This window comes from Mus pahari, chromosome 1 (assembly GCF_900095145.1).
Source record: "Mus pahari chromosome 1, PAHARI_EIJ_v1.1, whole genome shotgun sequence".
NCBI classification, from domain to species: domain Eukaryota; kingdom Metazoa; phylum Chordata; class Mammalia; order Rodentia; family Muridae; genus Mus; species Mus pahari.
In genome coordinates, this window is record NC_034590.1 from 79286868 (window position 1) to 79311019 (window position 24152).

At 47.5% G+C, this 24152-nt stretch overlaps 1 protein-coding gene across 2 annotated transcripts in view; it reads right to left on the bottom strand.

Annotated features, from left to right (window-relative positions):
• Nucleotides 1-24152, bottom strand: part of Trim66 (tripartite motif containing 66) — a 41789-nt gene that overhangs the window by 5299 nt on the left and 12338 nt on the right. For both annotated transcript variants that reach the window (XM_029540907.1, XM_029540906.1), the window contains exons 7-12: nt 23335-23481; nt 20306-20423; nt 17637-18550; nt 14528-14692; nt 1617-2138; nt 1282-1474 (exon numbers count right to left, since the gene is read on the bottom strand). In XM_029540907.1, the coding sequence (XP_029396767.1) occupies nt 1282-1474; nt 1617-2138; nt 14528-14692; nt 17637-18550; nt 20306-20423; nt 23335-23481 (2059 nt within the window). The remainder of the gene's footprint in view (nt 1-1281; nt 1475-1616; nt 2139-14527; nt 14693-17636; nt 18551-20305; nt 20424-23334; nt 23482-24152) is intronic.

The window sequence follows — 24152 nt, forward strand, 5'->3', positions numbered from 1 at the left end:
CTTTTGGCCACACACCTGCCACCCAATTGTTATCAACTGTGTGTCCATTCTAGTGGTAACAATCCTACCATGGGTCTCCTTCCTGAGACAGGATGAAGGCCAGTATCTTTTTGGCAAAGAGGAGTACAGATGATTCTCAGAGGCTGCCGACAGGTAACAGCCAAGAGCTTAGAAATCGCCTGTTTCCCAGACACTCATGTTATCTCCTGTCATTCTCTGCAGTCTCTGCAAGTGCACCAACCCAGAGACCAGAGCACAGCAGCGTCAACACAGAGGAGCAGAGAACAGCGGTGAGGCACACGCAGGAGGAGCTCCCGTTTATTGGCACTGTCCTGTTCACTTTCCTTGGCTGGATCTAAAATGTTAATTTAGTTGCATAGGTTATAGGGTTATTCTTATATGTATTAAGGACCAATAATTTTCCAGTTGGTCTGTCAGTATAAAGAGAAAAAATAATCCAGTTTGGTGGGATTGTTGATCTTATATGTATTAAGGGCCTATAAAATAGACTGATCCATTTCCAAATAAGTCATAATACCACACATGAACAAGTCCTAAGAGGCCAGTATTTCACTCAGTATTTCAGTATTTCTTGACTAGCCCTGATCAGATGAAACAAACCACCGAACCACTTGAAGAAAGGGCTGTCAGTGGGCTGGCTAGACAGCTCACGGGTATAGGTGCTTGTTGCCAAATCTGACAACCTGAGTTTGATCCTCAGGAACCACATAATGGAAGGAAAGAAACTAACTCCCTGGGAAGAAATGCAGAGCCTATTTCCAGTGGTCCAAAGTCCCTTCGCTGTGAGGCATTGCTCAAATGAACAAGACTTCTGAGAACTTGGAGAATTCTTGCTGATGTCACAGAGTAAGAGGCTGAGCGATTTTACTGTGGTCGTTTGTCCCCTACCCTGTGCAGTAGTTTAATGAGTCCATTTACTGAAGCCCATGGCTTTCCACAAAGCACATCTGTCAGACACATCTTTTCACTCAACATTTTGCCAAGGCTAGCTCTTTCGGAGTGATTTCTTCCATGGTGCCTGCATACGAAGCTGGACTCCCTAGGATGTGTTCTATAGGGAAGGTTGCAAGGAGGCCACACACAGATCAGTGCTGCCCACGGTTAGGGATGCAGAAGCATGTGCACTACTTCTGAAGGACAGAAGCAAATTCAGCCTTGTAAGTAGCATCCCCCAGGCTGAGTCCATCCCCCTGCCTCCACCACACCTGGAGGTACTGAGTGGCCCGTTCAGGTCTATGGCCAACAGGAAAGATTACTCACCTTTTGGATTCCGGTACTGTTGCAGAGCAGTAGATGTGTTGATCACTGGTGCCAGGAAAGGTTTTTTCACGGAGAGGTTAATTGGTTCCTCCAGTTCTGAGGGAATAGCCAAATCCTTGGGACCATCCAGACTGGAGGCTGTAGGGCCTTGTCCTACTGAGTCTGAGAAACGGGTACAATCCTCACTTTCCATCTGTCAAAGGTAAAAAGTCAACAAGAGTCAAACCTGACATTGTGGCCATCAGCAAAACCGGTAAGTTAAGGCTAAGGTGAAAGGTTGTCAGTGGCCAACCTTTTGCTTCATAATGAGCAAAAGTTGAATGCCTAAGACCTACCTTACACAAGGCATTCCCCAGGGAGGACTCAGCCCCATCCCCAGTGCCCAGGCTTTCTGCAGCTGGGCCAGACCCAGGACTGGATACGGATCTCGTCTCCACATGCACGTCAGAAACTGGAGGCATCCCCTGCAGAGGACAAGTGGCCAGACTCGGCGCAGCCTGGGTGTGCCCAGACATTAGGCTGGACCCAGCTTGTGAGTGATTACTTGCCAGGCTTGTGATGGCTTGAGAGGAATCACCCCTCAGGTTGGGCGTGGACTGGAATGTGCCACGCACAAGATTTGGCACGGGCTGCAGGTGACTGGCTGTCATGCTTGGCATGGCGTGGTTTGAAACACTCATCAGACTGGACACAGTTTGTGGTGGGCCACTCAGCAAGCTCGGAATTGTGTGGGTGGGGGCAGCTGTCAGGCTGCTCACCCTGTGGATCTGTGGCTCTATGGTCCTCGCCAGCCTGGTAGATGACAACTCCATCTCCACAGTGTTGGAAAAGCCCATGATGCTCACTGAGGTGGCGTGCTGCAGAAAGGGACATAGGTAGAGTTGGGCTGTCAACTGGAAATGTAGGAAGGGGGGAAACCCATCCCCCAAGAGCTCTGAGCTTCCATTTGCTTGCATTTAGGGGCTGCCCCTGGGAACTAAAGCAGCACATGAAGGCCTGTCCCCGTTCCCACCACCAAGGAGGCTACCAGGTCATGACATGGAGAGAGACGCAAGCTACGGGGTGTGTGTGTATGTGTGTGTGTGTGTGTGTGTGTGTGTGTGTAAAAGCAAGAGAGACAGAATAAAAGGAGAGAACCTACCATCTGACCTGGGGTACATACATGCCCCATGACCTATATCTCCCAACCCTAGTCCTGTACTTAAGCAAAAGTGTCGTAGGACTTTTTAGATTCGCATTTCCAGTCTTGACTAATACTATCTGTGGCTTCACTTCCTTCCCTTTAAGGGGTCTCATGGATCAATCTGTAATTGGCTTCAGAGCTGCTCCTTGGAAAGCTCTCCCAAGGTTCCAGAGGATCTCATTCTGTCCAGTGGAACCCAGGTCAACTCCAGAACTTGCAGACAGCTTCAGCTCGTACTAGCATTGGATGACAGATTTCATCAAGGCAGTGGAAGGTCTTTTCTAGCCCTGGTATACCGGCCAATGTCGCTCCAAACCACAGGAAGGGAACTTCAGGGTGACTCCTAACATGGCCCCAGCTGTGCAGCCATCAGATGGGGTGAAACTGTTCCAATCAGAAATCTAACTATGGAGGAGCCTAAGAAAGGGTGACTTAAAAACGTTAATGAAAAGCAGTTGAAGACGTGGGTGATTTCAGTAGCTGATTGTATAGGGCTTTCAGAGTTGAAGAAACAGATTTGATGGAGGTGAGAAGGCAGGAGACCAGTTTTAAATGTAACTTTCATGATTTCAGGACTTTAACAAGCCTGTACTTGAAAAAAAGAAAAGATTGAATCTACACCAGTTTGCCTGCTTTTGAAAATCAAAGTGAAAACACCAGAGCCAGCAGCTCTAGACTTTCAAGATCAATGTCCCAAATCTGTCTTTCTTCCCCATGTGTGAAGTGCTCACATTTCCTGAGGGCGGTAAACACTTCAATGCATTCTCAGGTTTCAATATAAAGGTAAAAAAAAAAAAAAAAAAAAAAAAGCTTTTCCCTAGTAAAGAAAGAATGTCTTCCTCCCATGAATGTCATGCCTGGTCACCCAGCTAGGAGGCAGCATCATAGGGGCCACCCCTCCTCGCTCCCAAGCTAACACCAGGCCCTGTAACTCAGATACACCCATTACTCCCCTCTCTACTGACAGTGCCAACCCCTAACCTACTTTCCTGTCTCCCTAGACAACAGGAGTGGCCTCCACTGTGGTGCAGACACACTTGGAAACACATCAGGCCGCACCATGCCTTTTCATTAAGCCCTGCAGTGCACTCAGTCCCCTCAGGATGAAGACAAGCATGCTCAAGAGACTCCCAAGACCCAGGTGACCTGTGCCTCATCCTTAGCAGCCACCAGTCAAACAACAACCCACCCAATGCTGTGCTCTGTGATCCAGGCCTTCAGACACAATCTTTAAGCTCCCGAAACAGGGGCAGCAGCCCTCACCCCCTCCAGAGAGACTGCCTTCTCTGCACAGAACATTTCCCTTGCTCCAGCCCCATGTCCTCTTGCCCAATAGAGCTCAGCACCACAGCCAGGGTGTGGTTGATGATGTTGTTGTTGTTGTTCTTGTATTTGTAACAAAGGTTTATTTCATCCTCAAGTGTAGACCATATCCCCACCCCCTGATGCTCCCATAATACTGGTCCTTTCAGACTCCCGGTCCATTTGTGATATATTGACCAGTTGCTGTTCCCTGTGAAACTAAACCCCATCAAAGCATAGACTTGGGTCTATTTTGTTTACCCACTTTATTCCTAGGCCTGTCTGGGTGAATCCATGAAATGATGAGCTAATCAAAATTTCAAAACAATGTCCTGGGACTACTGTTGAGTCTAGAAATGCCGAGTTGAGTTAAACACTGGCTTTGTTCTGCTCACAACTGACTCTGTGCGTCTTCCCTAAAATAAGGGTTGGCTTTGGAGAGCTGAAGTTTAGTGAATCATTTATTATTTGTTTTTTATTATTATTACATGCAGGGTAACTTGCTAGGGGTTTTACACGCTCTGCCTCAGTTAAGCCTTACAATTGCCATTAAGAGGTGAAGGAGAAAAGACAAAAATCTATGTGACACCTAAAACAGTGTCTGGTCTACTACTGCAGCCCTAGGAACCTCACTGTCCACCGCTGTATTTTCCTGCAGAGGCCTTAGTTGAACACAAATGCGGCTCAGAAAGCTGTCTTCATGTTTTCTGTCTCTCTCTTTTATTGTCTATAGAAACACACTGATTTTTGTTTTGATCTTGTATCCAGATTCCTTAATACTCTCACTTCGGATGTTCTCAGCACACATGCTAGGTGGTTTATTATGCATGGTTCCTTTTTTCTCTTTTGTGCTTTTCTAGCTTTTTGTCAATAACTGGCCCCTTCTGGATAAGCTTGCATCATCCTGGTAACATTCTGATACACAGGAGTCCTTCAGAGCTTCACCTAAGACACTGAGGGAACTCTCTCCGGAGGTGAGGTCCAGATCGCTGGCATTCAGAGCCACAGAGCCACACTCAGTCATGGCCTGACGGGCCCTGATGGCTCTTCCTCTGCACCAACACCTTCATCCTTCCCTCATCTGCCCTCACTCTCCTTTCCTTCCCCTTCCAGTCTCTCATGGCCTTCACCTTTTCTTTGGTGTTGTCAATTTTTTTTCTCTTCTCTACCTATCCTGTTCCTTTATTAGTTAATAGTTTTAAAAATATGTCTTCTTATTCTTAATTCTCAGTTTTGTAAATACATGATTTAGCCAGTTGGTGGTGACTCACACCTGTATCTCTGAGTTTGAGGCCAGCCTGGTCTATAGAGTGAGTTCCAAGATATCCAAGGCTACACAGAGAAACCATGTCTCAAAAAATGATTTAAACATTTTTTATTTATCTTTTCATATAAAAGTATTCTTTTGTGTGTGTGCTGCTTGGCAATTCTATAGTCTTTGGTAAAAAAGGAAAAAAAACTTTCCAATTCATGAAGTAGTTTACATCCCCCATCCCCCAAAAAACTACAGAACAAGAATGAAAAGATGCTCCAACCAAAGTGAGTTAGGCGTGGAACCCAGAGAAAGTGACCAAGGCCAGAACCCAGTGGCTTTCTGGTTGCTGACCGAGTGGCTGAGTCTTGCAGGGTGTCCTCTGGCTCTGCCTTGGTGCTCTCCTCTCCTCTCCTCTCCTCTCTCCTCTTCTCTCTCTCTGTCTCTGTCTCTCCTCCTCCACCACCTCCTCCTCTCCCTCCTCCTCTTCCTCCTTTTCCTCCTTTTCCTCCTCCTCCTCCTTCTTTCTCTCTTCTCTTCTCTTCTCTCTTCTCTTCTCTTCTCCTCTCTCTCCTCTCCTCTCCTCTCTTCTCCTCTCCTCTTCTCTCTCTCCCTCTTCTCTCTCCTCTCTCTCTCTCCTCTCTCTCTCTCTCTCCTCTCTCTCTCTCTCTCTCTCTCTCTCTCCTACTGCCAGAATACAGAATATTCATTTTAGGGTCTTTTGTGAGCCTCTCAGCAAGACTGGGGCTAGCCTTGTCCTCTGCTGTGAGGGACCAGTGAGATGCTGCAAAGTGAGCTGTCCCTTGGTGGTCCTGCTTGTACACTACCATAGCTTTCTAATAACGTGTACTTCCTTGTCTACAGACAAGGATATCTGGTAATTAATGCATTGCACTTTATAATATAGAGCAAACGGGTCCTGTCAACTGCAGTATTCCTCTGCACTTTATAGAACAAAGCCTTTCAACTACAGCATTCCTCCTTTCTCCCCACATGACGTTATATCTAACGTAGTTCTGGTGTTCGTTCTATCCCCCCACAACAGACACTGAGAATTACTTAAACAGGAAGCTGATGCTGAACTTGACCATCTGATCCTCCTGCTTCCTCAAGTGTTAGGATTAAGTCGTGTGCCTTTAGTCCCAATTTTATAAGGTAGTACGGATTGGATTCAGGACTCCATGCATGCTCCAGCAAGCCCTTGGTGAGATCCTAAACCAGAATCTACTTAGATCAGCTACCTAATCACTTGGGTTGGGCACAAAGTCAAATCTCAAAGAGCAAACCTTTCAGAGGATATCGACTCCCTCCTTCCAATTTCTTACTTCATGCAGTGACACGAGTTCACATAGTGACAGGGTAAGAAGGGGACAGGCAGACAAAAGGACTATGTTTATTTTGAAACAACTCTGCTGGGGATCTGTGTCTATAACTTATCTCTTTCATTTCCGCCTCTCTGGCGAATCAGGGGCCAGTGCTAGAGAGAGTAGAGCTCTCCTGGTGCTCACAAAACCTGGGAAACTTCCATGGGGGAAGGAACTCAGAAACAGCGTTATGAAAATCTAACACTGGCCCATGTCTACAGGCTGTAAAAACAATGGCAGCTGGGAAGATGGCTCAGCAGCTAAGAGCACTACTGGCTCCTCTTCCAGAAGGCCTGGGTTTCAATCCTAGCACCCACATGGCTGTTCACGACTGTCTAACTCCAGTCCCAAGGGATCCCATGCCCTCTTCTGGCTTCCATGAACACCAGGCATGCACATGGTACAAAGACTATAAATATATGTATATATGAAAAACACCCATATACTATATATGAAATAAACTTCATACACACATTCACACGCACATGCACATATGCATATACATGGCATTTCTGGGACCTATCTACACCATGTTAATCACTTTTGATACTTTTCTATCTCTGTGAAATGTAGTGCCACCAACCACTAAACCAAAATGTACTCATTTCAATGCAGAAAGGAAGTGGAGAACCAAGAGTTCCATGACACTCTGCTGCCAGGGCCACAGGTGAGCAGAGCTACAGCAGGACCTTGCAGGCAAGTAGAGCCAGGGAGGAGAGCAGGACTTCTAACGAGCATGCCAGGGTTGGAGATGGGCTTCGACATACAGCCACATAGTGGCCAAGGTTTCACTCACAGAAAGAGCTTCTGCCAGGAAGGAAGAAGATCTGACCTTTGCAGTACCCAGTGTGGTTGAGAGGTCAAGCAAGAAAGAGCAAAAGTGGATTCCTGCCATAAAGCCTCACAAGAATGTGACTTCCTACTAATTTGAGCTGCTAACAGGAAACTGACACCTCAACTTCATCACACACATAAAACCTTCAGACTTCATAAAGTATGTATTTTGAAGTTTGCAAGTGAAAATCGACTATTTTCTAGTTCAGAAAGGAAGAATCAAAAATACCAAGAACTCTTTGCTCTGTTACTGAACTCAGATCTTTAGAGGATGAGGGGAGACCACCCTGAGACTAAGAACCCATTCTTAACCCTTAATTAGCACCAGCTCACCTGCTCCTAACTGTCCTCCTCCTCCACGGAACCCATGTGTTAGGGACTCTTGCCCTCCTCCTCATCTCAGTTCATCTGTTTGTTGAGACAAGGTCTTGCTACATAGCTCAGGAAGACCTTGAACTTCTGATCTTCCTGCCTCCACCTTTCACGTGCTGCCCTACCACACCCAGTCCTATGAGGCTGTAAGGATGGAAGTCAGGGTGCTGCGCATGCTAAGCAAGCAACTGAGCTCCATTCGTTCCAGACCCATCTCCTTCTTTTTGTCTGCCTGTATGAGCACACCGCTGTCTTTTCATCTGTCCTTACCACCTGACTTGCCATCTTGCCTGAGATCTCCCTGTCTTTTCTGACAATCGCCCATACAGCTCTTTACCCAGCCCCTGACCTGTCTGGTGGCTTTCCTGTAACCTGCTGAGCACCCTCTCCCACTACACCACCCACATCTCCTTCTGGAGTTCAATGTATTATCATTACTGTTCTAGTGTTTGCCACATGGTATTCTCAAAATTCAGAGAAAGGTTTGTTCTTGCACTGAAACAAGGAGGAAAATTGAGACACAGTGACTACCCAGATTTCCCAAATCCATCTAAGCCCAAGAATAGGAATCTTGGTCTAGCCTGGGAAGTCTGCTAGGTGATCTTAATTTTTTGCCATTGGCTAGAAATCCAGTATCCTAGTGAGAAGTAATTATAAAATAACAAACAGACACATAGTATACATGTCCTGAGTTTATTATATCTCTGGCTCTTCCAACAAGATAACATTTCTGCAGATAAAGCAGGAAGATGACATGGTGTTCCTCATCAATTCATCCCAGATATCTGAAACATACTGTTTTTTAACAACGAAATAAATTAGTTTAAGAACATTATTTTGGCTGGGCAGTGGTGGCCCATGCCTTTAATCCCAGCACTCAAGAGGCATAGTAAGGCCAGCCTTCCCTACAGAGTGGGTTTCAAGACAGTCGGGGCTACACAGATAAACCTTGTCTCGAAAACAAAACATAACAAAACAGCCATTATTTTGGGTGTGATGACATCTAGAACCTTAACTATGACATAGTCTCTCTAAGCAGAACTAATAGAAGCGAACACATAAATGCCCAGCTGAAACGCGGCAGAGTCCAGTGACACTTCCAGAGTCTCTTCAGGGTGGAAGGCTTAGCGTGTCCCTTCAGCAACCTCACATGTGGCCTTTCTTCAGGTGAAGTTGCCAGTCTTCCTTCTTGGCAGTTTCCACTATACAAATCCTAACTCCTTACTTCTAATCTCATTGCTTGAATGTAGAAAATGGGTAGTTTCTTAAGCCAATTGTGGTGCTGCATGCCTTTAATCCCAGCACTCAGGAAGCAGAGGCAGGAGAGTCCCTGAACCCTGAGTGTGAGCCAGTCTACTGTACAGAAAGAGTTCCAGGACAGCCAGAGCTACACAGACAAACCCCATCTCACAACTGCACACCCCATGCTTCCCACCCCAGCCTCAGGAGAGAGAGAGAGAGAGAGAGAGAGAGAGAGAGAGAGAGAGAGAGAGAGAGAGAACTTTAAAGAGAACCATGTTTCTAGACTTGCTCGCTCAAGCATGCTAGCTATATCCCATGTGTGGGCTTATGATGTCATACATGCTAGAATAGCCGCATGGGTGTGCGCCATCTGTCTCTGTTGTTGTTCCAAAGCTCTTTCTGCTCACTGCTGGTTTCAGGTTGCCTCACAGTGGTTAACATCACCAGAGAGCACTGGGCCATACACTAAAGCTCTCTCTCTCTCTCTCTCTCTCTCTCTCTCTCTCTCTCTCTCTCTCTCTCTCGCTGGGGATGCAGATAAGGAGAGATAATTTTCCATACAGAGGTAAACTGACTTATGAATATAAGGGCTCAGAATAGCTGAGTGCTTTAACAACTTCAGATAGGCAGACTGTTTTTTTAACAGGAGGAGATCACAGAACAGCCAAACGAGGCAGGTGAAGAAGCAACTAACCCTAGTAGCTGGTGTCACATATCAGTTTTTTACACATTGATTTTTAATAGTAGTGTGTTGTTGTCACTGGCAGTGAGCACCCAATCACCTCAAGAGGCTCTTGTGTTAATTAAGCCTACTTTGAGGGGCACTCCCGCTGACCAGAGTCAAATGGGGTCATAGGAGATGAAAGAGTTGGAGAGTACCCAAGGCCTTGATGATCTAAGGTAATGAGGACCCTAGAGACTGAAGTGGAAGGAAGTGGAAAGGCGGAAGCGGGATTCAGTAAGTCTGCAGTGAAAGCCAGCAGAGTGGAACTCACAAAAACCTTAGAGGCTCAGGTGAGTCTGCTCAGGCTACTGGAGGAGACCCCCAGCCTACGTGTAAGGAAGTGCCTGACTCCTTGTGGACCAGGCGATGTGGAGGAGACCCCCAGCCTACGTGTAAGGAAGTGCCTGATTCCTTGTGGATCAGGTGATGTGGGCAAGAGTCTTAGGCTTGGTCTGTGAAGGACTTCACGAGAGAACTAAAGAGAGAGAGCTTCTTCTAGAGATAGACTCATATGCAACTGAGAAGTGTTTGGCTTGACTCCTAAAGAAGAGAGCAGATTGTACCCAGTTCTGCAGCTGCCGACCAGGACCTGGGACATGCCCTTGGAAAGCTTCACCAGGCCCAGGGAACATTCTGACTACTTTCAGCACCATCTTTTACGACTAGGAGATCACTCCTGAGGTTGACTATCCAGGATCTGGTCCACAACAGTGGATTCAGGGATGTGAAGACAAGATGTACTTTCTCACATATGCCAGGCTTACAGTATGAGTTTAAGTGAGTCAGTTCTCATCTCTGGGCTCGAATGTCCTCTTCCACAGGCTGATGTAAATCTCATGGAGCCGTTATAAGAGGTGTTAAGAGTTAGGTGTCTGGGGCTGGAGAGACAGTGACAACTGGAGCGGTGTCAGCAGTTAAGAGCATTGACTGCTCTTCCAGAGGTCCTGAGTTCAATTCCTAGCAACCACATGGTGGCTCACAACTATCTGTAATGGGATCTGATGCCTTCTTTTGGTGTGTCTGAAGACAGCAACAGTGTACTCATATACATAAAATAAGCCTTTTTTTTTTTTTTTAAGAGTTCAGGTGTCAACATGCTTTGGTAATGGTATACCTGCTCTCCACCTCAGCCATTATCCTTCATTCACCTGCATATCTCAATAATCTGGTCACAGGAAATACAACCCAGACACCACTTAAGCCATGAGCAGCACCCCATTGACCTCAAAGTCTTTTACAGAAGAACTGGGGCTGCACTCTACGCAGCAGAGAGCTCACTGGCAGGCAATGCGGGACTCGGCTTAGCTCTCTTAGCTCTCTGTGATGCCTATGGCCCCCTGCGAGTGCTCTAAAGATAAGCTCACATGTGTTCTTCCTGGAGTGATTAGTTCAGAAGTATCAAAAGAAGCCAATGAAAATGTCTTCCAGAGTCACCAGAATTGTAAGGAGGTTGTGCTGTAAGAGCTGAGACCGTGGCACTCTTCAGAGGAGCTGAACTAAGACTAGGGAGCCGAGGCAGCAGCCAGTGCCTGGGGAATCAAAGTCAAAGCATCCTGCTGGGCGCGTGGGCGGTAGCAGGGCAGGATACGAGTGCAGGCTTCTCCTGCTAGAAGACTTGTTCTAGAACTTTCATATCTCATCTTCAGCTGCAGCGCCTTCACGGCGAGGTCATCTAGCAGCAGCAGGCGCACTGCTCTAAATCGAAGTCCTAGTGGCAACAGAGCTGGTGTGGAATGCACACAGGAAAGCCTGGCGCCACAGATCTCTCTGGGTCTTCAGAGGGACATTTCACTTCCCTGGAACCCATAGGCCAGCGCAAGCTGAGGAGTGGCTGCAGACCCCAACACTGTTACCAACAGCAACAAAAGCCAAAGAAGGCTGAGTGTGTCCTAAGGACTCTCCAGCAAAGCCCCCGGCTACTTCAAAGACAAAATCCAGTAGGTGAGAGGCCAAAATTGAGTCCTCTTTCTCCCACTGAAGCGCACAGAGAAGCCATTGAGCCCAGTCAGTGAGAACAGTCAGAGTCGGGAGCCCGGGTTCTGATCCTAACATCGCCCATAGACACTGCATATCTCTTAGGTGGGTCACTTAATCTCTCTGTGTCTCAGTTTCCACATCTTTCAAAGGGAAATAAGAAAGTGGCTTCCTCATAGTATTGCTAGGATAAACAAAGACACAAAGTGGAATTATCATGTAAAAAAAAAAAAGAGCTGTGGAAAACTGTTTTTAAATTCATGTAAACCATCATTCAGCAATGAGGCGTTCAAAATATTTGGTATCTCCGAGTTTATATCTCTTATTCACTCAGCCCCAGTTTAAAAGCAATAAATCCCAGGCAGGCAGTGGTGGCGCACACCTTTAATCCCAATGCTTGGGAGGCAGAGACGGATCTCTGAGTTCCAGTTCTAGTCTACAGAGTGAGTTCTAGGACAGCCAAGGCTACACAGAGAAACCCTGTCTTGAAACAACAAATAAAACACCCACACTCGCATACACACACACACACACACACACACACGAAAAAAAAAAAAAAAACAATAATCCCTTCAAATTAGAGCACTTTTCCTTATGGTGGCCTCTTTGCCAAACCCAAAGCTCCCTCTGGCCACAGTAACAACCCTTTACTGGGAGCCTCAGACATGAAGCCTTATAAAAACATCTTCGACAGTACCACCCCACCTGCCTGCCCCTTGCCCAAACCATAACATGGGCCCAGGCCAGGTATGAGGACCAAGAACAGTTCAGAACAAGACGTTACAGAGTCGACTAACTCCACTGCCAACCTGCAGCCAACCAGAATGACCCTATCCCTCTGTTATTCAGAGAGCCCTAGAGTCACTCACACAGGTGACATAGTCTCTGCTTGACTGTGGTTCCCTCCCTTCCTCCATACTAAAGTAAGAACACAGCTGCGTACCTCACCCCCACCCCTGCTCCCATCCCAAATGAGAGCAGTGTTTCCTGAGTGGTTCTCCCACCACTTAAGCACCAGCAGGTCCCAGGCTTCCTGATGAATTCTGGGCACTAATAATGCCTGCTTTGGCTCATCTTCTAACGTGTTTGCCATGGGGTAGCATCAGTAATTCAAAACGACATCCCTCCTTCCTGCCAGGATGTTCTTTATCCCATGCTCCCATTCCCTAGACCAAGACAGACCAAGGTTTTGAGCCAAAGGACTTAGTCTCACTTCCTGTCATTGATCAGACACTGGATTCAAAGCTCTTGTCATCTGACAGTCCTTGAAATCTTGGCTTCCTCTTCCTTCCCACAGCTCCTAACTTCATTTGACTTCTCTCCTCCGTACTATTCTGGTCTTTTGTACCACTGACCTCTAGTTGAAGTGACCTTTCAATTATTCCTCCTAGCTGAAAATCCTTCAGTCAATACCCCAGCCCCAGCACTGAACCCCAAATCCAAGCATAATAGGCAGGGCCTTCCAGCCAGCCCCCTTCCCAAGTGCAGTTCCAGTTCCTGCTGAGCCCATTCATCTAAAACCCCTAAGAGAGCCCTGGCTTTCTCTCAGCTTTGACCTTCCAAGGCTGCCACTTCTTTCCACTGTAATCTTTCTCCCTCAACTTCTTCACATCATAGTGTAAATAAACTTCCAGGAGGTGTCCGGCGAGCAGCCTCCTCTCTCAGAGGTAAATGATCTAGTCACCTCAATGACTGCTGTGGCCCGCCAACATAATTTACTGTTGGTGGTGGTTTATCTGTCACCAGACAGCAACTCCACAATGAGATGGACCACCTTACACAGCAGTATGTGCTGAGCACCCAGAACATTCGAGATCCTAGTGCATAGCTCTTGTGTACATCTGTGCGAATGTGTTAACATCAAATTTGTTAACATCAAATGAATAAACAAATGGATGGGTTAGATGGCTACTAACTACTAAGACCTACAAAGGGCCTATTTGTAGCACATGTAGACCAAACCATTTTCAACAGGGTAGGTAAGACAGGACAACCACAGACTAAAGGCCGCTAGAATCAGAGTCCTCCCAGCCTTTGAGAGTCACTAGAAGCTTCCAGACAACATTCATTTCTACCACTGCTTCCTTTTCTAAACTCTCTTCCTGAGCACAGTGAGGCCACCTGCTAAAGCACAGTGCGCCTGAGAAAATGAGGGGCTGTACGTGGAGGAACTGGCAGAAGTAGGCTTCAAACCAGAGGATGCTAAGGGGCAGATGGCCAAACTTGGAGTTGTACAGACTTGCCAGCAGGCCTTTAGAGCCAGGACTTGGGGGAGGACCAGGAAGACTGAGAGTTCTGGCCCCAGGAAGGCCTCTGGGACACAGGCTCGTGTGGAGAATATGCCACAGTGCTAACAACAGTCCAGCTAGAAGGAGGAAAAAAACATACAAAGACAACTCAGAGGTGTTAGGGGCCGGGTTACTCCCAAGGCCAGTGAGTGCTTGCAAATGAGAGGGCGACTGACAAGAGGCCTCTGATGGCTCATCTTCAAGTGATCTCCATGTCTGTAGGTCCTCAACTGTCTCTGCAAGGACATCTCTGCCAACCATGCACCTAAACAATTCGCTGACTCTGATTCTAAGGCCAATAACTGAGTAGTGGGGAGCCACATAAACTACCTTCCCTCATTTACGTTGCAGAAAGGATAGAGGCTGCACCTTGGGTTCTTAAGTAAAGCTAAGCTCTTCTGACAGCCACAGAGCTGGAAGGCCTCAGTTTCCTTAGCTGCTTGGTAGTGATGCTCACCTCAGACAGCCATTAGGAAAGCAAAGTCAGAGGACCACACTCTGTTCTGAGCATAGAATAAATTGACTCCTTTCCCTTCCACTCTAAATGAAGCCCAGAGAGCCCATGTGGAAGTGCAAGTGGAAATGGGGAAAGACCTTCATTGCTGACTTCGGGAAAAGGCACAAGTCAGGGCTGGGTAGCATCCAGGGATGGAACAAGGACACACCTCCCTGCATCCTTTATCCAGGTGGCTGGTGTCAGGGCTGAGTTACCTTTCTCACCACATTTGGAGAAGAGCGCTGGGAGGTGCCATCTACCGGAGGGACACTGTGAGGAGTTTCCTCCCCAGATGTCTGGGGCAAGGGAGCAGCAGCATTCTTGTCAACAACAGGTAGAGCTGGCTTTGGGCCCTCAGATGCTGGTGGCTCCTCTGTAACCTAGAAAAGAAATAACGATCCTGGATGGGTTTCCCCAGAGAGAGAATACCAGCGGGAACTAATGGGCCCTGCCCCTTTGTAGCTGTTTACAGACCATGAATGGCTTAAATTTTCTCAAAAAGAAAAATAGTCTGGGTTAGAGAAATGGTCAGTAAAGTACCTGGAATACAAGTTCAGATCCCAGAAGCCACATAAAACTTGGGGATGAATCCCAGAGCTGAGATATAGTGGTTAGAGAAAGGCTCTTAGGCCAGTCAGCGTAGCCAGTCTGTGGTGGTGCATGCCTTTAATTCCTGCAGAGGCAGGTGGATCTCTGTGAGTTCGAGGCCAGCCTGGTCTACAGTACAGAGCAAGTTCCAAGACAGCCAGGCTACACAAAGAAACCATTTCTCTGGGAGAGAGAGGAAGAGAGACAAAGACACATACACACAGGGAAAGGGAGAGGGAGAGGGAGAGGGAGACTCTATCTCAAACACTAAATCAAAAGGGTGGAGAGATGGCTCAGTGGTTAAGAGCATTGACTGCTCTTCCAAAGGTCCTAAGTTCAATTCCCAGCAATCACGTGGTGGCTCACAACCTGTAATGGGATCCGATGCCCTCTTCTGGTGTGTCTGAAGACAGTGACAGTGTGATAGTGTACACACATATATAAAATAAATAAATCTTAAAAAAAAATCTAAAGCAGATTCAACCTCTGGCCTATATGAACACATGTACAAAAATGCACGTGCACCCTCATGTACACACCCCAGACATGTATGCACACACTCGCACACATCTAAACTCTTACCAAAGTTGTATCCTAATACCATAGTCTTAGAATTTTGAGATAACTTTGTGATATTCACTTTAGCAATTGAAATGTGGGTTTGGGGTTTTGTTGTTGTTGTTGTTGTTTTGGTTTGGTTTGGTTTGGTTTTTTGGTTGGTTGGCTGGCTAGTTGGTTAGTTGGTTAGCTGGTTGGTTAGTTTGGTTTGGATCTGGGTTTATTTCATTGTCAATCATTACAGTGCTAGGATTCAAGCCCAGGGTCTTGTGCGTGATAGCAAGCACTCCATAGCCTACCACTGAGAAACCATCAAGTCTGTCACACAGTGTGTACTTAGTTTAGCCTGTGGTCCTCTGTGACTCCTGCGCCTGCTCTGCCATCTCAGGCATTACTTTACACCTCTTCCCAGGAACCAGGCCTCAGGAGTTGACAGCTGAGACATTACCTATGAAGCATGAGCATGAAGCTTTATGTTTTATAATAATAAGATAAAATGAAAGTCTCTGGAGCCTCTCTGAAGATGTGTAAGCAGAGCTAAAGGAGAGCACTGTGGGAAACGTGGCAAGGGATGGGGAAGCAGGCAAGGTCGGGAGATCAAGAAAAAAATCAGTAACTAAGAATTCAGACGTGGAATGGCAGAGATCCCGAAGCTATGAGCATGCTCAGTCATCTTAAGTGAGAAAACGGAGGATCAGGATTCAGTACTCCAATGTTCCCTAAGGAGAGACTGGAGCCGCTTCTGTGGCATTAAAGGCAAATTGGCAGACCCAGACCCCAGGCTTAGCGCCTCTTCTCAACACTGTATGGTCTCTAGGCAAAATGCTGGCCCTTGCCGACCCCACTCCTCATCTACAAGCTACAGCTGGCACCACCCACAGGGCACCGCTGTTGATGTGGTATTCTGCGTGTGTACAAAAGACATACCTAGCTTTGCAGATATGAAATAAAGCCTAAACTGTCCTCGGGATGCTGTAAGAGTGCCACCCACTGAGGTCTAATGCCACCCTCGCTCTACTCCTTGAGCTCCCCCGCTTCCCAGGCATGCCTAAATTCCCAGCAAGGGAGTTTTAAAAGCTGCATGGACACAGGAGAGATTGCTGCCCTTTATCCTGGCTCTGTCAGGGCCCCAGCACCACTCTGACAGCACCATCTGTTGGGCTTGAGTAACATGGTGCTTTCCATGGATACATGAGAATCTGAGTTCAAGTCTCCAGGACCCACATAAAAAGAAGTCAAGAAAGGTCAGTGGGTGCTGATAATCCCAGTCTGGGAAATTGGAGACAGATGGATCCCTGGGGCTTGCTGGCCAACCAGTTGAGCCAAATTGGCAAGCTCCAGGTTTGGTAAGGTACTATTTTAACAACAACAACAACAACAACAATAGGGGCTGGAGAGATGGCTCAGAGGGTAAGAGCACTAACTGTTCTTCTGAAGGTCCTCAGTTCAAATCCCAGAAACCACATGTTGGCTCACAACCACCTGTTGATGAGATCTGATGCCCTTTCATGGTGCATCTGAAGGTAGCTACAGTGTACTTACATATTATATATATATATATATATATATATATATATATATATATATATATTATATATCAACAACAATAGGTGAAAAGCAATAGAGGAAGATGCTCAATATTAAACCCTAGCTTCTACATAAACTGACTCACTTTGCTCTTTCTTCCCCCATCTCTCCCCATCCTCCCTTTTCCTCCCCTCTCCCCCCTTCTCCCCCTCTCCTCCCTTCTGGTCCCCTCTCCCCCTCTCCTTCCTTCCTTCTCCCCTCTCCCCCTCCCCACTCTCCCCCTCCCTTCTTGTCCCCTCTCCCCTCCGCTCCTCCTCTCTCCTTCCCTCTCCCCTCCCCCTCTCTTCTTCTTACCTTTCTCCTTTCTCCCCATCTCTCTTTTTGTCTTTCTCTCCCCACCCCGACAAGTATCTTTTTGTTTTAAAGGTACTATCTATGGACAAAATTCCCACTGTCATCCCAGGGTATAGCTAAGCCAGACCACTTGTAAAGAACACTGAGCCAGACCTCTATAGAGACTGTGCGCTATGTCTACCACAACTTTGCTCAGCAGAGCGTGTCAGGTAGCTTTCAGACGTGAGGGCTAAAGACCACTCTGATAAAGGAACCGGAATGCTGTATGCCATGGGAAGTCCTGGAAAGACAGCTCACCTGCAGGGTCTCCTCCTGGCTCTGGGGCTGCACGGGTGCTGGCTGCCTCACGATGTAGTTGATCTGCCCCACAATGGTTTGCTGAAGATGCTGAGGAGACTTGGTCTGACTCAACTGCAGGCTAGGCTGCTGGGCCTGCAGGAGAAGTTCCAAGTCCTTCTGCATCTCCTCCAGCTCAAACTTGTGGTGCATAATGTCCACATTCTGGGAACAGGCAGGCCCAGGAGGGCTCTCGTGCTGACTGGAAGCCAGGTGCTGGGATGGAGGCAAGGGTGGAGGTGCATGCTGGGGGGGTGGGGGAGGTGGCGGTGGTGGGGGTGGTTGCTGCTGCGGCTGTGGCTGCTGCTGAAAGTGGCTGAGCTTTAGCTTCTGATGGTGGCCCAGCTGAACTTGGATGGAGGGTGTCTGTACGGTGGGCTGGGCATGAGCTCCTGGCTGCACATCTTGTGGAGGGACGATGCACACAGGCTGGGAAACCAGCTGCGGTCCTGGTCGCTGGGATGTACTCTCCTGTTCTGCAGGAGGTTGTGGTTCCAACCAGGGCTGCAGCAGTTTGGGTGGATGAGGACTGCAGGCCAGCTCTTTCTCCCTGGGCAGCAGGGTGGAACACTGCAGTGACCCCAGCTGGTGGGGCACCATTTCAGAAGGCTGTCGGAAACTATGAGCCGGGTGGATGCTGGGAGGGGGGACTTGGCCTTTGAGGGAAGGCGAGACTGGAGAGCAGTGGGAGCAGCAGACGGACGAGGAGCACAGTGCAGGAGACTGGAACTTGTGTGAGGGGTGGCTGAGTGCCTCCTGCTGAGCCATGGGGGCCTGGTGGCTCTGATAAAAGGATGGCTGCCCCTGTAAACTCCCATAAGAGGCAGCCGCAGCATCTGCCCGGGTCAGCTGTCCACCTTCAGTGGTTATGCAGCCTGGGGGTTGAGAATAGAATTCTCAAAGGTAAGACCCAACTGCTCCCCTTTGCTATTTTCTATTCCCCCTGGTCTCCAAGACTCCATGCCAACAAGGCTGCCAGGGATACTTGCAGGAGCCTGATTTAGAGGACCACAGGTATTTGAAGAATTGGGTCAGCTTTTACTAAATGATCAGCCTTTCTACCCCACTGGGAAATCCACTTGCTCTTTAGTCTAACAGCCCAATGGAGACTCACTAAAAGAATCCACGTGGGGTTGGGGAGGAAGTATATTGGAAAATAGCAAAGGGTACACAGAGAGCCTCTAGGCACACATCTGGGAAACTGTTGGGCAGTGTAATACAAGATCCCATGCCAGGTTGGTGGCAGACACCAGCACGGCCCTTGGGGTTTCTGAGCCGGTGTGAGAACATCAGATCTACTGTTCTGTCTACCGCTCCTTCATCTCATTGTTTTGATGAGGTCTGATGATTGCTCGATGAGAAAAAGACAGAGGATCTGTCTGATTTACCTTGGGTCCTTTATGCTCAGCACCAGCCTCATCTAGGGCAAAAGTCGAATTAAATCAAATGGGAGAAGGCAACAAAAACTAAACCCGGGGGGGGGGGGGAGCTGGAGAGATGGCTCAGTGGGTAAGAGCACTGACAGCTCTTCTGAAGATCATGAGTTCAAATCCCAGCAACCACATGGTGACTCACAACCATCGGTAATGAGATCTGACGCCCTCTTCTGGTGTGTCTGAAGACAGCTACAGCATACTTTCATATAATAATAAATAAATCTTTTGGCTGGAGCGAACAGGGCTGGAGGAGGTAGGGCCAAAGCAAACAGAGGTCCCGAGTTCAATTCCCAGCAACCACATGAAGGCTCACAACCATCTGTTCAGCTACAGTGTACTCATATACATAAAATTAATTAATTAATTTTAAAAACAAAACTAAATCTAGGGCTGGGAATATAATTCACTTGGTGGAGTGCTGGCCCAGCATGTGCAAAGACCTGGATTCGATCCCCAGAGCCATAAACTGGGTATGGTGGTGCACACCTGCAGCCCTGGTACTCAAGAGGGGAGGTGGAGCCAAGAGAGCTACAAGTTCAATGCCACTGTCAGTCAGCCTAAGCTACCTGCAACCTGTCCAGGAAAACAAAAACAAATCTAGTATCCAGCCCCAAATCAAAGTGGCAGTTGGTGGTTAGTTTAAGAAGTCATTAGGCTGTCCACACAAGTACATCTTCATATTGCCTACACTCTGCCTAGAGACTGATTGACAGAAATTACAACAGAGAAAAAAATGCACAAGACCATTATTTTTCTAGTTGCACGTCAACCCCAAAGGAGGAGTGTGTAGCTTGTACCACACACATATGCCCCATGTTAGCACAGAGACATGTTCACATGAACTGCCATACAGTCCCACCCCCACTCCCATCCCCACCCCCAACCCCACCCCCTCCAGCAATAAAACCACCAAGATAAAAGGAGCAACATTCATGCAGATCAAGAAGCTAAGATCTCGGGTGGTGTTGCAGAGTCCCATGGTGCCATTATTTACCTAACCCTGCCCCCCACCACACACACACACACACACACACACACACACACACACACTTCTACTGAAGAAAAGGCTTGACTGGCTCCATAATCAATGGTAGTCTGAGAGTACTTTCTCTTAGGCATGTGCCGACCCACCTAGAAACCACAGCAGATTGCCTATGCTTATTCTTAGCGGACAGGCTAAAGGCCACAGCTCACCAAGGGAAGCCAGCTGCTTGGTCCAGAAGTTGGGCTCCCAGGTGAATCTGATACTCCAAGGAGAGCCAGGATCTGTGTTACAGCTCGTCTCCAGCAACCGCTGCATCTGAAACACAATCTGGCGACAGAGCCAAGGTCGCTGATGACACATCTGTGCCTGCATAACGACTCCTACTTTCTCCTGCTTTGGACAGGTTACAGGGCCCCAGGTCATGTCCCTCTGGCCTCTAGTCCTCCTCCATAGTCTCAGTTCCATGTCCCCAGGACCTTCCAGTCTCCCCAGGCAGTGCTCTTCTCTTCCCAAGGCTCTGGAACCCTACACTCGTAACTCTTCCTGGCCACAAGTGATTGATACTTGCCGGGCAGCTCCATCCATCCCACCGTCACCCACTTTCAAAGCTGTGCAGACCCTCTCTGAGCTGGCCACTGCTCTGCTTCTGCCAGCATGCAGAGCATCCTTCATCCCACCCCACTGCCATCTTCCTCTGCCATGGCTCTCAGCTACTGGCCTTCAGTATTCTCCCATTACTTAGGGCTTTGGCAAGTATCCAATCACACCCTGCCAACATCTGCTTCTAGATATGGCCCAATCAATATCTTGACCTCTTAAGTCTTTGGTGTTTTTTAAGGTTTGTTTTCTTTGTGAGACAGAGTCTCACATATTCCAGGCCACCTTCAAATCTATTATATATCCAAGGAAGACTTTGAACTTCTCATCCCCCGCAGGTACCACCACATGTGGATTATGGAGTGCTAGGTGTCAAACCTAGAGCTTTGTACATTCTAGGCAAATAGCTCTATTCCCAATTCCTATTCTTGATTTGTTTAATTACAAAATAACAAAATTTCTCCCTTTCCTTTCCTCCCTCCAAATCCTCACATATACCCCTCCCTGCTCTCCTTAAAATTTACAGCTTTGTTTTTGTTTTTGTTTTTGTTCCTGTTTTGGTTTGATTTTTTTTCTGGTTTTTGAGACAGGATTTCTCTACATAGCCTTGGCTGTCCTGGAAGTCACTCTACAGACCAGGCTGGCCTCGAGTTCACAGAGATCAGCCTGCCTCTGCCTCCTAAGTGTGCTGGGTTCAAGGCATGTGCCACCACCACTCATCACAGCTTCCTTTTCATCATTGTTATTGCATGCATATATGTATGCATAGATATACTCCATAATGCAACCTGTTGAGTCCATATAAAGTTGCTTGTATCATTCTTGATTTCTCTAATGTCATTTCCATTTGTTTCAGCTCAGTCACTGTACCTACACAGATCCCATTCATCACCTGAACATCTATGAGGTGATAAACTCCTACAAACTACTTCCTGATTCTAGGATACTCCTACTCCCTTGAGGCATGCTCTTCAATCTCTAACCCTTGTATTATCTACTACCTTGTATCTCGAAGTGGAAAATAGAGACCACGAAAGGCGAGTGCTTCCAGGAACTGAGACGTAGCTCAGTTAGTAGTTGCCTAGCATACAGGAAACCCTAGGCCCAATACCCAGTATCCCATAAACCCAGCATGGTGGTGCATGCCCATAATACAATTCGGGAGAATCAAAAGTTCAAATCATCCTGAGCTACAAAGTGTGTTGAAGCCTACCTGGACCCTGTCTCAGAAATGACAAAAATCCAAATTCTCCAAAACACAGATCCCTCCACTTTATACACTGAACTATGTGCACGGCCCTTGTCTGAGGCCAACCAGACTCACATTCTGCCAGCTTTCCCAGAATGCACTCCACCCACCTCTGTTTTACTGTCAACCTCTCTCCCATATAGAAGTGCAAAAGTCTGCCAGGTTGACAAAAGGAAGAGAGTTTACCCCAGCTTTGCATTCTTCCCAGGTTACTTGTCTCCTTTCCCTTCCCCCTTGACCCCCACTGCCCACGAACAAACTCCTTATCTGACTCCTGACTCTACATCGCTGGAACTTCCTTATTAGATCGCCAGGCAGGGCTGGAGAGATGGCTCATCGCTTAGGAGCACTGAATGCTCTTTCCAAAGACCAGGGTTTAATTCCCAGCACCCACAGAAGCAGCTCACCACTGTCACTCCAAGATCCAACACCCTCACCCAGACATACATGCAGGCAAAACACCAATGCACATTTTTAAAGAAATCCCCAGGGGCCTTGGGACTGCAGCTTTTGGGCAGTGCGTCCCTGTCCATCCTGTCTCTCCTTGGTAGTATGGCCAGCACAAACTTCAGGTAGAACTCTTCTGACGTCTATGCACTGTGCTTCCTTGCCTGCCCTCTACATTCTAGCTGTGCTCCTCGGCCTTCTCCCATATGTAGAAATGACAGCACTCCATAGCTTTGGATTTTCTCTCCTCTTCTCCTCCACGATGCTGCCATGATAATCGTCCCAGTATCGCCACAATGTCCTGATCTCCAGCTCCGATCTCCTTCTGACTTCCAGACCCCTCCATCAGACCAGCTCTTTCCACATCCCTTTTCAGATATCTTCCAGGCTCCTTAGCATCAACACAACCCCCTCTCAGAACTCATCCTCCTCCAGCCTGGAGTGTGGCACCCAGGGAAAAGAGACAGGAGGATCTCAAGTTTGAGGACTGCACAAGCTACCTAGCAGGACCCTGTCAAAACAAAAACAAAACAAAACAAAACAAAACACCTCCTTCCTCTCCAGGGTCACCATCCTCCCAATCACAAGACTATAAATCTTCAACACCTGCTTTTTTTTTCTCTCATTCCTCAACTTAGACCTAGTAAACTTCTGTGAGCTCTCTGCACACTCCCCAGGACAGTATCTGACTCCATGAGAACTACAGGCCTTCCTTGCTGGATTAGCTGGAAGAAATGGAGGTCATTTCTGCAGCTGGGTCCCTCGTGCTATGGAACTTGGTAGAAAATGGTACTGTCCTACTAATCCCAAACCATGGCTGCGTGTGACAGGTTACTCCTCTTTCCTCCCAAAACCATACACTTCCAAGGACGGCCCCTCCCCTTGTGACGCAAGCACCATTCTGCTCTGCTTTCAGACGCGCTGGAGGGGCACGGTTCCTCTTACCAGCTCTTTACTGAAAAGGAAAGGGACACTGCTTTTGCTGCAGACAGCCCAGTTGATGAAATTCTGCACGTGCTCAAACTGACGGTTGAGAACCATGATGCTCTGCAGCTGCTGCTCCAGCTTTCGCTTTCTCTCGTTAGTGATACCCTGGCACACAGAGAAAAGAGAGAGTCCCTGGGTTGTTCATGGACCTGTTTGGGAAGCCTAGTGGCCACTGTGTGTCAGTATGAGCACTGATGGCATCAGACAAGAGAACTTCTGAAAACAGCCTGGAGCTGCTCGCTGATGGAGAAAGGGAAAAGAGATGGTAAGAGACTTTTAAGAACAAATGTGGAATTATGATAAGTAGAAAAATATGAATGAATGAATGAATGTCTACATCTCTTGCATACAACCTTCTAAACAAGGTGAATTGATCTCTGTTTTAAGACTTCAAACTGGGGGGCTGGTGAGGTGGCTCAGTGGGTAAGAGCACTGACTGCTCTTCCAAAGGTCCTGAATTCAAATCCCAGTAACCACATAGTGGTTCACAATCACCCATAATGAGATCTGAGGCCTTCTTTTGGTGCATCTGAAGACAGCTACAGTGTGCTTATTTATAATAATAAATACATCTTTGGGTCAGAGCAGAAAATGCAGGGCCAACCGAGGCAAGCAGAGGTCCTAAAATTCAATTCCCAACAACCACATGAAGGCTCACAACCATCTGTACAGCTACAGTGTACTCATATACATTAAATAATAAATAAATCTTTTTTTTCTTTCTTTTTTTCTTTTTTTTAAAGATTTATTTATTTATTTATTGTATGTAAGTACAC